General features: G+C 42.0%; 1 protein-coding gene and 1 non-coding gene across 3 annotated transcripts in view; one reads left to right on the top strand and one right to left on the bottom strand.

The window, feature by feature from the left end:
- Nucleotides 1-16,497, top strand: part of TULP3 (TUB like protein 3) — a 46,410-nt gene that overhangs the window by 19,766 nt on the left and 10,147 nt on the right. For both annotated transcript variants that reach the window (XM_012452606.2, XM_012452605.2), the window contains exons 2-4: nucleotides 88-139; nucleotides 9,291-9,450; nucleotides 10,770-10,910. In XM_012452606.2, the coding sequence (XP_012308029.1) occupies nucleotides 88-139; nucleotides 9,291-9,450; nucleotides 10,770-10,910 (353 nt within the window). The remainder of the gene's footprint in view (nucleotides 1-87; nucleotides 140-9,290; nucleotides 9,451-10,769; nucleotides 10,911-16,497) is intronic.
- LOC135275507 (U6 spliceosomal RNA) lies at nucleotides 4,069-4,173 on the bottom strand. Its single transcript, XR_010343132.1, has one exon. It is a non-coding gene; the product is annotated as a U6 spliceosomal RNA (small nuclear RNA).

The following is a 16,497-nucleotide window of genomic DNA, read 5'->3' as shown; positions in this document are numbered from 1 at the left end:
AAAAAAAAAAAAAAAAAAAGAATACATACATAAGATGAAATTGGCAAGGATTTTTCTCTTTATATACTTGCTTTATTTTTTTAACAGTGTCTTCCATGAGGAAATGATGAAGATGCGACAGGCTAAGCTGGATTATCAGGTGAGCAGTCTCCTCTTTTAAAATAGGTGGCCAACTATACTAACCGTGATGCTCTGAAGCCTTGGTAGGGCCATGGAAAGAATACTGGAAAGGAGATGGTTTAGGTGGTTACCTGTGAAGTGGTGTCTGGAGTTAGTGGTTACTGAACCAAGACTCTGGGCTATGACAAAACCAAAGGGCTTCGAAGATGTCAGCAACAAGATGGGCCTTGGATTTACAATCACCAGAAATTCCTTGGGTTTCTTTCCGAGGAATTAAAAGAATGTTAACATTGTATTTCTTTTTTTTTTTTTGAGACTGAGTCTCACTCTGTCGCCAGGTGTCAGGCTGGAGTGCAGCGGCGCGATCTTGGCTCACTGCAGCCTCCGCCTCCTGGGTTCAAGCAATTCTCCTGCCTCAGCCTCCCGAGCAGCTGGGACTACAGGCGTGCACCACCACGCCCCACTAATTTTTGTATTTTAGTAGAGACGGGGGTTTCACTGTGTTGGCCAGGACAGTCTTGATCTCTTGACCTCGTGATCTGCCCGCCTTGGCCTCCCAAAGTGCTGGGATTACAGGCATAAGCCACCTTGACCGGCAGCATTGTATTTCTGTGTAGTAATTTGGTTCTCCTACCTTAAGTACCTCTCTACAATGTAATTTCACTTAGCTACAAGATGCTGTTCTTATGCTAAAATGCAGATCCAAAACTTGCTGCTGTGCTGCTTTAAAATCTTAATCGCATAGAGAATAATTTTCTCCATAGAGCTGCTGGCACATTTAGTTTGTTTTCTCCATTAGACTAAGGTTTGTGAGAACGGGAGCCAAGCATATTTTGGATAACCATTATATGAGAAGTTCTCAGCATAGAGCTGAACAAAGGAAGGAATAAACGAACGGTTTTGTGGTGTTACATGCTGTGATCATCATGTTCAGCCAGCTTAGAACCTATACCCAGCATTTGTTGCATTTATATTCACTTTTTTATATGAATCTATTCTAATTCAGCAAATTCTGTAGCTAGGATTGCTAACAGTCAAGATGTGTGGATTCAGTAGGTGACTAAAAGTCTCTAAAGTTTTGTCTTCTCTTTATGTGGTTGGTGGAACTAATAATGGGACTTCTAGCCCGATAAATTATTTTAAAGGTGGTATTATTGAAAACTAAGAGACAAATTTACTATGATCTTGGGGAAAATTCTGTTACACACACACGAAAGTATACACTTATCCCTCTGCCCGCAGAGATCACAGTAATTGTGATGAGCCCTTTATTTTCTTCATTCCATTGTAGAGCAAATTGTATTTAGGGAGAAATGGGCACAAAAATGTAGATTTTTGATTTATTTGTATTCATTTTTATTCTTAGGCATCCTAGTATCATAAGGCACAATTGTACCTACTTTGCTAACATTAAGTCAAATCTATGGTTCTTCTATTGAGCATGTTCTAAGACATTAGGCTTTAAATTTTGTATATAGATACATTTTCTGTTTTTTTTTTAAGGTGGTCCTAATATTTTGTAATTTGTATTCTTTTCATTGAAAATACTACATGTAGTATGAATGTTGCTTTTATAATAAGCCTTTCTATAGCACAATTTTTTTTAAATTATGTTTTTACTTAGGTAATATAAAAATTCAAACAATATAAAATTGATGTTTGCTGAAAACATCTCTCTCTGCTTGGCTCAGTTATTTATCAGTGACCATCACTGACTTTTAATGTATCTTCCAGAGATAGTGAATTTAGAGACATAAAATTTTATGGGAATTTTTTTTCACATGGCTAGGAGTTTCAAAGGATTTTTTTAAAATTAAAAAAAAAAAATCTCTTTGGACCAGATGTATAAGTTTTGGTGTTAAATAATGTACAAGAAGCTGACATATTAGTGTGCACCTGTACTCCCAGCTGCCCAGGAGGCTGAGGCAGAAGGATCCCTGAGCTCAAGTGTTTTAGTTCAGTCTGGGCAACACAGCAAGACACCACCCTCCATCTCAAAAAAACATGTATGAGAATATCATTAGGGCCATGAAATGCCAACAGGTTTTTAAGAAGGAAGTTACTCAGCTGGAGGTAAGGGAATTTCCACAAATGCAAGCTGAGCATTCAAATGGTGTATAACAACAAAGGCAGCACCACATAATGAATAAAACATTGTGCTGGGAATCAGAAGTGTTTGGTTCTAGTTCTGGCTCTGCCATTATTCAGCTGTGTGATTTTAGATAAAGTCCTTAAAGTCAGTTGGCCTCAGTCATTTCATCTGTAGAGTGAGGTGAGACTGAATAAAATAATAGAATGTTAGAAAGGATCTTAAGAGTGTCTACTGCCGGGCATGGTGGCTGACGCCTGTAATCCCAGAACTTTGGGAGGCCGAGGTGGGTGGATCACGAGGTCAGGAGATCGAGACCATCCTGGTCAACATGGTGAAACCCTGTCTCTACTAAAAATACAAAAATTAGCTGGGCATAGTGGCGCGCGCCTGTAGTCCCAGCTAGTCGGGAGGCTAAGGCAGGAGAATTGCTTGAACCCAGGAGGCGGAGGTTGCAGTGAGCCGAGATCGCACCATTGCACTCCAGCCTGGGTAACAACAGCAAAACTCCATCTCAAAAAGAAAAAGAAAAAGAAAAAAAGAGTGTCTACTAAATTAGAGCCAAGATGGAGGCATATTGAGGAAGGCCAGGCCACAGCTCAGCTCAGGCATCCCAGGTGGGCAGTATCTTGGTGGGAACCTCACAGTCCAGAGTAGGCCAACCTGCCCAAGAAACACAGGGCATACCCATCAGTGACGGTGGCACTGACGTAGCAGTTACCTCAGTGGAGGTGGGAGAGGCTGGGGAATCCCTGCCCAGATGTACATTAGATTAGACTCAGGAATTCTGCCATGGCAGTGTCCCTTTGCTTGAATGTCACTGCTCTTGAGCTTTGTAGGATAAGAAACAGCTAAAACCAACTGAAGTTAATCAGTCTCCTGAAGTTTGCTTCATATGAGCCAGTCTCATAAATGATAAATCTGAATCTGAGAATGACTTTCTAGTGAACTGTACGTTAGAATTAACTGGTCATTACATTCCCAGTAGAAACATCTGTGGGAAGTTTGCAGTCAGAACATGGCTTGGTATGTTTGAAATCAAATCAGGTGTAGTTTGAAAAGTGATCTTTATGGTGACACATTAAAATATGATGGTATGACTAATTCACCTCTTCTGAAGGGATGTACCCACCCAAGGAAGGAGATTCGCATGTGGTCAGGACAGTCTGCCTGCTTTAGTACTAGAGACACAAGGTAGATCTTGCTCTTTCCCTTCCCTTAACTCACCTTTCATCATTCAGCTTATAGTATTATTGATTTGGTTTCATATCTGTCATGTTTTCCTCATATTATAATCTTAGAATTTAATGTTTAAAAATTCTACATCTCCAGATAATTGACGTGTGGCTGTTTTTCTCCTATATAGATTTTAAACAGCTTTATTAAGATATAATTCACATACTGTAAATATACACCTATATAAAGCATCCAAATGATTTTTAGATCTTATAAATGTAATCATACAGTATGTGGTCTTTTGTGTCTGGCTGCTTTGACTTAGCATAAAGTTAACCCATGTTGTAAATGTGCCAGTACTTCATTCCTTTTTATTGCCAAATAACATTTCATTATATGGATATACCACATTTTGTTTATTCATTCATCGGTTGATGGACTTTTGGGTTGCCTCCACTTTTTGTGTATTATAAATAAGGCTGTTCTGGATATCTGCAAACAAGTTTTTGTGTGGACCTGTTTTCATTTCTCTTGGGTATATACCTAGGAAGTAGAATTGCTGGGTCATATCGTAACTCTGTTTAGCATTGTAAGGAACTGTCAGACTCTTTTCCAAAAGGCTGAACCATTTTACATTCCTACCAGCAGTGTATGAAACTTTCAGTTTTTTCACTTTTTTTTTTTTTTAATATGGAAACTTCACGAGTTCACGTGTGGTTTTTGTGCAGGGGCCGTGCTGATCTCTGTATCATTCCAGTTTTCACTATATGGGCTGCCAAAGCAAGCACAGTTTTTCCATAGGTTTTTTTTTTTTTTTTTTTTTTTTTTTTTTTTTTTTGAGACAGAGCCTCACTCTGTCACCCAGGCTGGAGTACAGTGGCGCAATCTTGGCTCACTGCAATCTCTGCCTCCTTGGTTCAAGCGATTCTCCTGCCTCAGCCTCCCAAGAAGCAGGGATTACAGGTGCCCGCCACCATGCCCAGCTGATTTTTCTATTTTTAGTAGAGACACGGTTTCGCCATGTTGGCCAGGCTGGTCTTGAACTCCTGACCTCAAATGATCCACCCGCCTTGGCCTCGAAAAGTGCTGGGATTACAGGCAAGACCTACTGAGTCTGGCCAGTTTTTCCACATTCTTACCAACACTTGTTATTGTCTGTGATTTAGGGCCATTTTAGTGGGTGTGAAGTGGCATCTGGTAGTTTTGATTTGCATTACCCTAGTGACTAATTATGTTAAACTTTTTTTTTTTTTTTTAAATGTTTGTGGTGCCCTTTTTTTTTTTTGAGACAGGGTCTTGCTGTCACCCAGGCTGGAATGCAGTGATATAGTCATAGCTCACTGAAGCCTTGACCTCCAGGGCTCAAGCAATCCTCCCACTTCAGCCTCCCAGGTAGCTGAGACTATAGGCATGCACCACCACACTTAGCTAATTTTTCGTTTTTTCTTCTTCCTGTTTTTAGAGATGGGGTCTTGTGTGTTTCCCAGCCTGGTCTCAAACTTGTGACCTCAAGTGATCCTCCTTCCTCTGCCTCCCAAAGTGCTAGGATTAATAAACATGAGCCATCATGCCTGGCCAAGTTTTATAGTTTTAGCTTTTATACTTTCTGTGGCCTATTTTTAAAACTGATAGGTAATCGTACATATTTATGGGGTACATTTGACATTTGATACATGCACACAATGTGTAATGATCAAATTATTGTAATGATCAGATTATTTAAGATAGCCATCACCTCAAACATTTATCTTTTCTTTGTGTTGGGAACACTTCCAATCTTCTAGCTATTTTGAAATATACAATAAATGATTCTTTGCAGGGTGTGGTAGCTCATGCCTGTAATTCCAGCACTTCGGGAGGCCAAGGTGGGTGGATCATGAGGTCAGGAGCCTGGCCAATATGGTGAAACCTCATCTCTACTAAAAATACAAAAATTAGCCAGGCATGGTGGCATGTGCCTGTAGTCCCAGCTATTCGGGAGGCTGAGGCAGAAGAATCACTTGAACCCGGAAGGCGGAGGTTACAGTGAGCTGAGATCACGCCACTGCACTCCAGCCTGGACAACACAGTGAGACTCCATCTCCAATCAATCAGTCTTGCTCTGTTGCCCAGGCTGGAGTGCAGTGGCACAATCTTGGCTCACTGCAACCTCCTCCTCCCAGGTTCAAGCGATTCTTGTGTCTCAGCCTCCAGAGTTGCTGGCATTACAGGCACACGCCACCATGCCTGGCTAATTTTTGTATTTTTAGTAGAGACGGAGTTTCACTGTGTTGGCCAGGCTGGTCTTGAACACCTGGCCTCAAGTGATCCACCCACCTTGGCCTCCCAAAGTGCTAGGATTACAGGTGTGAACCAACATACCTGACAAGATACTCTTATTTTCAGGGTATGTGGGTGCCTTAGCTGGCTGCAGAATGGATTGTCTTTTCTTTCTTTCTTTCTTTCTTTTTTTTTTTTTTGAGATAGAGTCTTGGTCTGTTGCCCAGGCTGAAGTGCAGTGGCATGATCTTGGCTCACTGCAACCTCTGTCTCCTGGGTTCAAGCGATTCTTATGCCTCAGCCTCTGGAGTAGCTGGGACTATAGGCACATGCCACCATGCATGGCTAATCTTTTGTATTTTTAGTAGAGACAGAGTTTCACCATGTTTGCCAGGCTGGTCTTAAACTCCTGGCCTCAAGTGATCTGCCCACCTCAGCCTCCCAAAGTGCTGAGATTACAGGCGTGAGCCACCGTGCCCGGCCCAGAATGGACTGTCTGATTCTTGCTATGATACTCCTGACATGGGCACACATTAGGTGGAGAACATTTATTTCATCTGATGAAAATGGATTAAAGTTTAACATAGTCCCTTTGAGCCCAGTTGCTCATCTATTTGTATGTACCCTCTAAGAGAGGTCATCACTGGACTTAATGATATTTTAAGAAGTCTAGTTTAAAATTTTTAGTCTTCCTATGATCTCGCTTTGTGGGCAGGGAGATTAGTTATTTATTTTTATTTTTTATTTTTTGAAACGGAGTCTCGCTCTGTTGGTAGGTTGGAGTGCAGTGGCGCGATCTCAGCTCAGGCTCACTGCAACCTCCACCTCCCGGGTTCAACCGATTCTCCTGCCTTAGCCTGCTGAGTAGCTGGGACTACAGGCACATGCCACCATGCCTAGCTAATTTTTTGCATTTTTAATAGAGACAGGGTTTCCGCCTTGTTGGCCAGGCTGGTCCTGAACTCCTGAGCTCAAGCGATCCACCCACCTCAGCTTCCCAAAGTGCTGGGATTACAGGTATGAGCCATTGCGCAGGCCAGAGCTTTATTACTTTATTGGATAAATTTATTTCAAGGAAATTTCCTCCTATCTAATCTCCTTTATTTTCTTATTGTTTATTTTGACATCACCATTCAATATTTTGCCTCCAGGCAATAATAGTAAGACATACCACTAAATTCTTGGGAAGATAGATTCTTCTACTGTCAATTTCCAAGATAATTAGGAAATTTAAAGGTGATTAAATTTTAGTTATATGACACTTAAAATCATGAAGGCAGTGTATTTTAATTGCTTTTAGGGCATCTAACCATCAACTTTGGCTTTCTTCCTGTCTCCCTGACTTACCCTTTCTTGGTAATAAGTCCTTCCTTTATGTAGCCTTGTTTAAAGCACTCTTAGCTTTCAGGGAAGTAAAATATAAATGAAGTAAGAATTGACATTGTTAACATTCAAACGCAAGTAGCACTTCTCTCCTCCCTTACCCAAACTGCACGACAGTTTTCACCAAGATGGCAGCTTGCATGTATATATTTAATGACATTTTTCTTATTTGTAAACTTGGACAGTAGTAATCTATTCAATACTGAGGTATAGTAGCTGTGGCCCTAATTACAGTTTGAGTCTGCAGTTGTTTTTTTCTCAAGTCATTGATCTAAATGAGTTTGATCAGTCTTGAAGTAGATAGAGACTTCCCCAGATACCTTGGCAGGATCACTGTGGTCAGGGGTCTAGTCTGCCCTTTACAAGTCTGAGAGTTTAGTTTGTCAGTGAACCTAAATATAACCAGGTCCTTTGGCACAAATTCATACTAAACTCACACCAGTAAGTTATAAAACCAGAATCCCAAGTTATTAATTTCCAAGGGGAGCTCTACTCTTTCAATGTGTATTCATCTCTACTGTTCATGATACTCTTTTCCTGGGAATACGAAGAAGTTAAGCTGCAAATTAGAGGGCTGACTGGTGAGCAAGGAATCAGAGGGAATGAGGTCAGGAGTTGGAGACCAGCCTGGCTGATGTGGTGAAACCCCATCTCTACTAAAAATATAAAAATTAGCTAGGCATGGTGGCACGTGCCTGTAATCCCAGCTACTAGGGAGACTGAGGCAGGAAAATTGCTTGAACCCAGCAGGCAGAGGTTGCACTGAGCCGAGATCAGGCCACTGCACTCCAGCCTGAGCAAAAGAGTGAGACTCCGTCTCAAAAAAAAAAAAAAAAAAAGATATTTTTCTTCCTTGGACAAATCAGATAAACGCTATCAAATTATAGCTCTTTGGCCTCTCTTTTCTAGACCGCAAGCAGAAAACTCCTTTTCTGTAGAAAATATTTTCCTTACATATGAACTCCATCTCTACTAAAAATACAAAAAAACCCAAGTTTTTTACCAACTCTACCACTTACACTATGTGACTTGGACAAGTCACTGAATTCTCTGGGACTCTGTTTCTTCATCTGTGGAGTATCATACCCACCTCATGGATTGTAATGAAATAAAATGTATATAAAAACAAGGACAGACTGAGCACAGTGGCTAATGCCTGTAAGCCCTTATTTGTCAAGAGGTACTTGTACTATATGCTAGTACCTTCCTTTCCATTTCATTCTTTTTTTTCTCTCATGATCTCTCATGCTTTTTTCCTGACTTTTCTTCCTACCATAGTCTTTATCTTGCTTTTAATTCATAGAGTTGACTGCTTTCTATTTGATACGTTCCAACTGCCATTTTTTTCTTTTCACCCTTGACCCAAATTTGATTTCTAATTACTCAAGATAAACAAGAACTCCACACTTACTGCTCTTTGACTGCTTAAAACATTGAAATAATTTGAGTTTTAGAGAATATTTTTTTCTTCCAGTTATAAAACTTTGAAAAAAAAAAAACTAGAAAAGAGAAAATAATCATGCCTTAGTCTACCACCTCAAGAAATCACCCTTGCTGTGTTCCTCTATCTTTCCCCATGCATATGTGTTTATATGTTTTGAGCTTGGATAATGCTGTGATGATTACCATACATTCTTCATAGACGTGGATCACGGCCTCAGCTTGGTTAGAAATGCATTGTGTCGGGGAGGTGTGGTGGCTCATGCCTGTAATCCCAATGCTTTGGGAGGCCAAGGTGGTCAGACTGCTTGAGCTCAGGAGTTTGAGACCAGCCTGGGCAATAGGGGGAAACCGGTCTCCACAAAAAATACTAAAATTAGCTGGGCGTGGTAGCATGCATCTGTAGTCCTAACTGTTCATATTCAGGAGGCTGAGGTGGAAGGATCGGGTACGCCTTGGAGGTCAAGGCTGCAGTGAGCTCAGATGGTGCCGCTGCACTCCAGCCTGGGCAACAGAGTGAGAGTCTTTCTGAAAAAAACAAACAAACAAACAAACAAAAAAACCAGAAACAAAAACAGAAAAAGAAAAAAATGCATTGTACGATTTTAAATAGATCTTTATAGGTGTTAGGTGTTCAAAAGTATTTGTTAAATGAAATGATTGAATCATTACTCTTCTCTGTGCCTCAGTTTTCCCATTTCTTAAGTAAGGAAAAAATTATTTATAAGATGTTTTATGAGAATCAGTGAAAAACAAACTGTAAATGTTGGAAGTGGCTAGGTCTTGTCAAAACTGGCTGTCTGTTATATCACTTTTTTCCTAGAGGCTACTACTTGAGAAGAGGCAAAGGAAAAAGCGCCTTGAGCCGTTTATGGTGCAACCCAATCCGGAGGCCAGGCTACGTCGGGCGAAGCCAAGGGCCAATGAGGAGCAGACTCCCTTGATGAACTGTCATACTCCCCACAGCAATGTCATCTTACATGGTGTGTATTTAGGCAGCATCACTTCCTGCTAGGGTACAATTTTCACAAACCTAGAAGGTAGGAGAATTCTCAGATGGACCAAAGGGATAATATTAGTACCGTTACTGGGTACCTTCTTAAATTTTTATAATCACATTTGGGGTCTTTGAAGAGAATAAAATAAATGATGTAATCAATGGGAGATGCCTTAACATTTGTGTCCATTTTAGGATTGTTTTCTTTTTTCTGAGTTGGAGTTTTGCTTTTGTCGCCTGCTGGAATGCAATGGCATGATCTTGGCCCACTGCAGCCTCCTTCTCCCAGATTCAAGCAATTCTCCTGCCTCAACCTCCAGAGTAGCTGGGATTACAGGTGCCTGCCACCACACCTGGCTATTTTTTTAAATATTTTTAGTAGAGATGGGATTTCACCATGTTGGCCAGGCTGGTCTCAAACTCCTGACCTCAGGTGATCCACCCACCTTGGCCTCCCAAAGTGCTGGGATTACAGGCATGAGCCACTGCGCCCAGCCAGAAATGTTGTTTTCTAGATGCCAGATGAATGAGTTTAGAATGACCTATTTGAGGAGCTTTTGATTGTTAAATCATGGCAGAGGTGAATCATGAAACCAGGAATAGGTAGAGAGCATTCATTCTTCCAATAGATAGTTCAAAGGACCATCTGAGATGGTGAGGAGGCACAGGAAGAATAAGATTATAAGAGCCTTTAAATCAAGCCACCTGAGCTATTGCCTTGGACAGGATCTGTACTATGGAGTACTTCTTTGTTTTCTTGGTCTTATTCTTAAGTTTCTGAAGTATAGCTTCAGGTACATATCACCTTAGTAACAGAGCATGTTAATGGAATGGACACCAGGCTGGGCATGGTGGCTTATGCCTGTGATCCCAGCACTTTGGGAGGCCGAGGCAGGCAGATCACTTGAGGCCAAGTGTTTGAGACTAGGCTGGATAACATAACAAGAATCCGTTTCTACAGAAAATTTAAAAATTAGCCAGGTGTAGTAGCACACACCTGTAGTCCCAGCTACTCAGGGGACTGAAGTGGGAGGATTGCTTGAGCCCAGGAAGTTGAGGCTACAGTGAGCTGTGATTACACCACTGCTCTCCAGCCTGGGTGACAGAGTGAGATCCTGTCTCAGAAAAAAAGAACACTAGTTCTGACCTACTGTCTTAAGAAGTGTTCTTATGGATGTTAAGAAAGGAGGGGAGATAAAATGACTTAGTAGTTTTTAATTCTGATCACATATGCCAAATCTACCCAATTAAGTAGTGAATAATACTTTGCTCCTCTTTTAAAATTTATTTTATTTTGGCCCCTAGGTATTGATGGTCCAGCTGCTGTCCTGAAACCAGATGGAGTTCATGCTCCATCAGTAAGCTCCCCTGTTTTGGAAGAAGATACTGAAAACACTGTGGCTAGTGCTTCCAAGCCAGGACTTAAGGAGAGTCTCCAAAAGCATGGTGAGTAGTAGTAATGATTTTAAGACAATTTTTCTTCTTACTCATTTGTAATCTTTTTCTTTTCTTTCATTGTAGTTAACAATCTATGTGACTCAAAATTACTCATGGTTTAGGGCCACACAGACAGTATTAAGCATCTTTTACATCTGAATGTTGGTCATTTTCAGCAATGGTAGTATTTATACTATTGCCTGAGAAAAATAAGGTAGTTAAATATAAAATATTAGCTACCATAGATGACTATTTCTCTCTTTTTAACTATTTTCAGTTCCCACCCTTTTCTGACAGAGTTGTCACTCAGCCTCCTCTACTCTGCCTCCACTTCATAGTTTGACAGCCTTTCTGCTAGTTGGAGCTCTCATTTCCATAAATATTCCCATACATTTCAAAGATCCCTTGTCGTCTTCTTTCCTTTTTAAAAAAATAATTTTATAATGAGAAGGGGTCAAGCATCCCCTTTTCAGATGAGAAAACTGAAGCCCAATAATGAATAAACATCCATTGGGTACCTACTTTGCATTAGGCAAACATTGCTAGGTCCTGGGGTATATAAATCAGGAGAGCCTACCACGGAATGGTAGAATAGATGAACGTTTAAACAAATTCATATATTCATTTATTTAGAAATTATGTTTTGGCCAGGTGTAGTGGCTCATGCCTATAATCCCAACACTTTGAGAGGCTGAGGTGGGTGGATCACCTGAAGGTCAGGAGTTCAAGACCAACCTGGCCAACATGATGAAACCCCATCTCTCCTAAAAATAGAAAAAGATTAGTCAGTTGTGGTGGTGGGTACCTGTAATCCCAGCTACTTGGGAGGCTGAGGCAGGAGAATCACTTGAACCCAGGAGGTGGAGGTGGCAGTGAGCCAAGATTGCACCATTGCACTCCAGCCTGGGCAACAAGAGTGAAACTTCTCAAAGAAAAAAAAAAAGTATGTTTTGAGGCCAGGCATGATGGCTCATTCCTGTAATCCTAACACTTTGAGAGGCTGAGGCAGGCAGATCACTTGAGTTCAGGGGCTCAAGACCAGCCTGGGAAACATGGAGAAACAGCTCTACAAAAAATGCAGGAAGAAAAAAAAAATTGGCCAGGTGCAGTGGTGCACACCTGTAGTTGCAGCTGCTTGAGGGTCTGAGGCAGAAGGATCGATTGAGCCTGGGAAGCGGAGGTTGCACTAAGCTTGAGATCACACCACTGCACTCCAGCCTGTGTGACAGATCCTGTTTCAACCAAAAAAAAAAAGTAAAGAAAGAAAATATGTTTTGAGTACATACTATATCTCAGGCATTATTCTAGGTACTTAGGATACAAGAGTAAACATGGTTCCTGCCCTCATGAAGCTTCATGCACTAGAAAATCAAGGTGCTGAGAGAGCCTGAAAACCTCACTTGGAGGTTTGAGAACCTTTCTAGAGAAAGTGACATCTGAGCTAGTGCCTGACACGGGAAGAGGTGCTGGCCAATTCAGAATGGCAGCAGCTCAGGGTATGTGGTCCTAGGGAAGGAAGGGGGATGTAGAGAGATGAGCCAGGAGAGGGAAGTAGGCTCTAATTATATGGGACCTGAAAGACCACATAAGGAATTGGGACTTTAAGGAGTAATAGAAGGCTGGGCACAGTGGCTCACACCTGTAATCCCAGCACTTTAAGAGGCCAAGTTGGGAGGCTCGCTTGAAGTTAGGTGTTGACCAGCCAGGGCAACATAGCAAGACCCAGTCTCTACCAAAACGAAATTTTGTAATTAGCTGGGGACGGTAGTACACGCTGGTAGTCCCAGCTGCTTGAGAGGTTGTGGTGGGAGGATTGCTCGAGCCCAGGTTATTAAGGATGCAGTGAGCTATGATCATGCCACATCACTCCAGCCTGGGTGACAGAATGAAACCATGTCTCTAAAAGTTAAAAAAAATTTTGGGTTGGGCAGAGTGGCTCATGCCTATAACACCAGCACTTTGGGAGGCTGAGGTGGGAGGACTCCTTGAGCCTGGGAGTTTGAGGCTGCAGTGAGACAAGATTGTGCCGCTGCACTCTAGTCTGTGTGTAGAGTAAGACCCTTTTTTAAAAAAATAAATAAAAATTAATTAAAAAAAAAAAAAAAATAACCTGTGAGGGACTTTTTGTTTTTTGAGATGGAGTCCCACACTGTCACCTGGGCTGAAGTACAGTGGCACAAACTCCGCTCCTTGCAACCTCTGCTTCCCGGGTTCAAGTAGTTATCCTGCCTCAGCCTCAAGAGTAGCTGGGATTACAGGCGCACGCCACCACCCCTGGCTAATTTTTGTGTTTTTATTAGAGGCAGGTTTTCACCATGTTGGCCAGGCTGGTCTTGAACTCCTGACCTCAGGTGATCCACCCGCCTCGTCCTCCCAAAGTGCTGGGATTACAGGCATGAGCCACTGCGCCCGGCCGTTCCTCTGGTTCTTTTAATGACCTGAAAATGGCATTTTGCAAACATAGTAATAGGTGTAGATATCCATATGATAGTGATATCTCAAGAGTTTTCTGCCTTTTTGCTACCAAATAAAAGCGGGGATGCCAGGTGTGGTGGCTCATGTCTGTAATCTCAGCACTTTGGGAAGCCGAGGTGGGCGGATCACTTGAACTCAGGAGTTTGAGATCAGTCTGGGCAACTTGGTGAAACCCTGTCTCTACAAAAAATTAGCTGGACATGGTGTAGTCCCAGCTACTCAGGAGGCGGATGTGAGGATTGCTTGAGCCCGGGAAGTTGAGGCTACAGTGAGCAGCTGTGATTCGGCCACTGCACTCCAACCTGGGCAACAGAGTGAAACCCTGTCTCAAAGAAGAAGAAGAAGAGGGAGGAGGAGGGGGAGGGGAAGGGGGAGGAGAAGAAGTTAGCATTTTAGAGAGCAGAAGGAAAAATATCCTTCAAAAACCAAATAATTTTTTAAAGTAACAGTTCTTTTGAGACATAAATTACAGACCATAAAACTCATCCATTTAAAGTGAACAATAGGCTGGGTGCTCACGCCTGTAATCCTAGCACTTTGGGAGGCAGAGGTGGGCGGATCACCTGAGGTCGGGAGTTTGAGACCAGCCTGGCCAACATGCTGAGACCCTGTCTCCACTAAAAATACGAAAAAAATTAGCTGGGTATGGTGGCGGGCGCCTGTAATCCCCAGCTATTCAGGAAGCTGAGGCAGCAGAATCACTTGAACCCCAGGGGCGGAGGTTGCAGTGAGCAGAGATCGCACCAGTGCACTCTAGCCTGGGCTACAAGAGCAAGATTCTGTCTCAAAATAAATATATAAATAAAGTGAACAATAAATTGGTTTTTAGTACAGAGTTCCACAACTATATTCACAATCAATTTTACAAAATTTTCATCACCCCCGAAAGAAACCTCATAGCCATTAACAGTCACTTCCCATTTCCCTTCAATCTCCTCAGCCCTAGGCAGCCACCAGTCTACTTTCTGTCTCTGTAGATTTGTCTGTTCTGGACGTTTCGTAGTAATAGAATCATACAATACTTGTTTTTTTTGTGTGTCTGGGATTTTACTTAGCATGTTTTCAAGATTCCTTCATGTTATAACCAGTGTCAGCACTTCATTCCTTTTTATTGTTGGATAACACTTCATTGTATGGATAAACCACCTTTTGTCGATCAGCTGATGGACATTTGATTGTTCCCACTTTCCCAGCTGTTAGGAATAATGTTGCTATGAACACTCTTTTTTTTTTTTTTTTTTTTTTTTTTGAGATGGAGTTTTGCTCTTGTTGCCCAGGCTGGAATACAGTGGCACAATCTTGGCTCACGTACTCCACCTCCCAGGTTCAAGTAATTCTCCTGCCTCAGCCTCCCGAGTAGCTGGGATTACAGGTATGCACCACCATGCCCGGCTAATTTTGTATTTTAAGTAGAGACAGGGGTTTCACCATGTTGGACAGGCTGGTTTCGAACTCCTGACCTCAAGTGATCCACTTGCCTCGGCCTCTCAAAGTGTTGGGATTACAGGCGCGAGCTACCGCGCCCGGCGTGAACACTCATTTATAAGCTTTTGTGTGGGCCTATGTTTTCACTTGACATTGATTTTTTAAAATTGACCTTTGTCTTATCCTTGTGTTATTCAGTAAAGCTAATACCAATCCATTTATGTACCGTGTAAAAATAAATCATTTTTCCTTTCTGAGATGGTTGAAGTGCACAAGAAGTGGTTCAGAGAAAAAAGCCACACTGTTGTTTGTTTGTTTGTTTGTTTGTTTGTTTTGAGACGGAGTTTTACTCTGTCGCCAGGCTGGAGTGCAGTGGTGCAATCTCTGCTCACAGCAACCTCCACCTCCCAGGTTCGAGTGCTTCTCCTGCCTCGGCCTGCCAAGTAGCTGGGACTACAGGTGTGCGCCATCATGCCCAGCTAATTTTTTTTTTTTTTTTTTTTTTTTTTGTATTTTTAGTAGAGACAGGTTTTCACCATGTTGGCCAGGATGGTCTTGATCTCTTGACCTCATGATCTGCCTCCCTTGGCCTCCCAAAGTGCTGGGATTACAGGTGTGAGCCACCGCACTTGGCCAACAAAGCCACACTATTGTTAATTCCGTTTGTAAATCCATGATTTGAGGACCATTTCAACTATTACATGAGGGATAACTTCACCCTGCAGATACTAGATCAGAGACAAGGGAATTTAGTTTAGGTCCTGCTCTCCCTCTGTCTCTTGGGGAAACGATTCTTCCTGAGCCTGTACTCCCATGTATAGATCTGAGGCTCATCATTCTTTTATAACACACATCAGTCACACTTCATTTTACATCTGCATTCCCCTCCAGGTTATATACTCCATGAACAAACAAGAAACAATAGAAAACAAAAAGTAGGGCCAAGCACAGTGGCTCACACCTGTAATCCCAGCACTTTGGAAGGCTGAGGTGGGCGGATCATGTGAGTTCAGGACTTCAAGACCAGCCTGGCCAACATGGTTCTCTACTAAAAATACAAAAAAATTAGCTGGGGGTGGTGACGGGCGCCTGTAATCCCAGCTACTCAGGAGGCTGAGGCAGGAGAATCGCTTGAACCTGGGAGGCGGAGGTTGCAGTGAGCCAAGATGGCACCATTGCACTGCAACCTGGACAGCAAGAGTGAGACTCTGTCTCAAAAAAAAGAAAACAAAAAGATTAGCAATACTTCCTCCTCTAACTCAAATAAATGTAAGCATAAAATGAAAAAAATAGTTTTTCATTTAGCAATTTTAAATTTCCTATAAAAGATGCTCCATAAACCCAAAGTATTAGGATTTCAAACATTCCTAACTAGATTTAGCTAACTAGAAAGAGATTAAGAAAATGCTGGGGGGAATAAAACTGCTGTAGAGAACAATGTAGAGAACACTGAATTTTTTTTATTGTGGTAAAATATGCATTGTAATGTGAAAGTTATTAGTGTTGGCTGAGCATGGTGGCTCATACCTGTAATCCCACCACTTTGGGAGGCCGAGGTGGGCAGATCACCTGAGTTAGAAGTTCGAGACCAGCCTGGCCAACATGGTGAAACCCTGTCTCTACTAAAAATACATACTTAGCTGGGCTTGGTGGCACATACCTGTAACCCCAGCTACGCAGGAGGCTGAGGCAAGAG

Source organism: Aotus nancymaae, unplaced genomic scaffold (assembly GCF_030222135.1).
Source record: "Aotus nancymaae isolate 86718 unplaced genomic scaffold, 86718_ANA_hifiasm-v0.15.2.pri h1tg000016l, whole genome shotgun sequence".
Classification (NCBI taxonomy): Eukaryota; Metazoa; Chordata; class Mammalia; order Primates; family Aotidae; genus Aotus; species Aotus nancymaae.
This window is presented reverse-complemented; position numbering and strand designations above follow the sequence as displayed.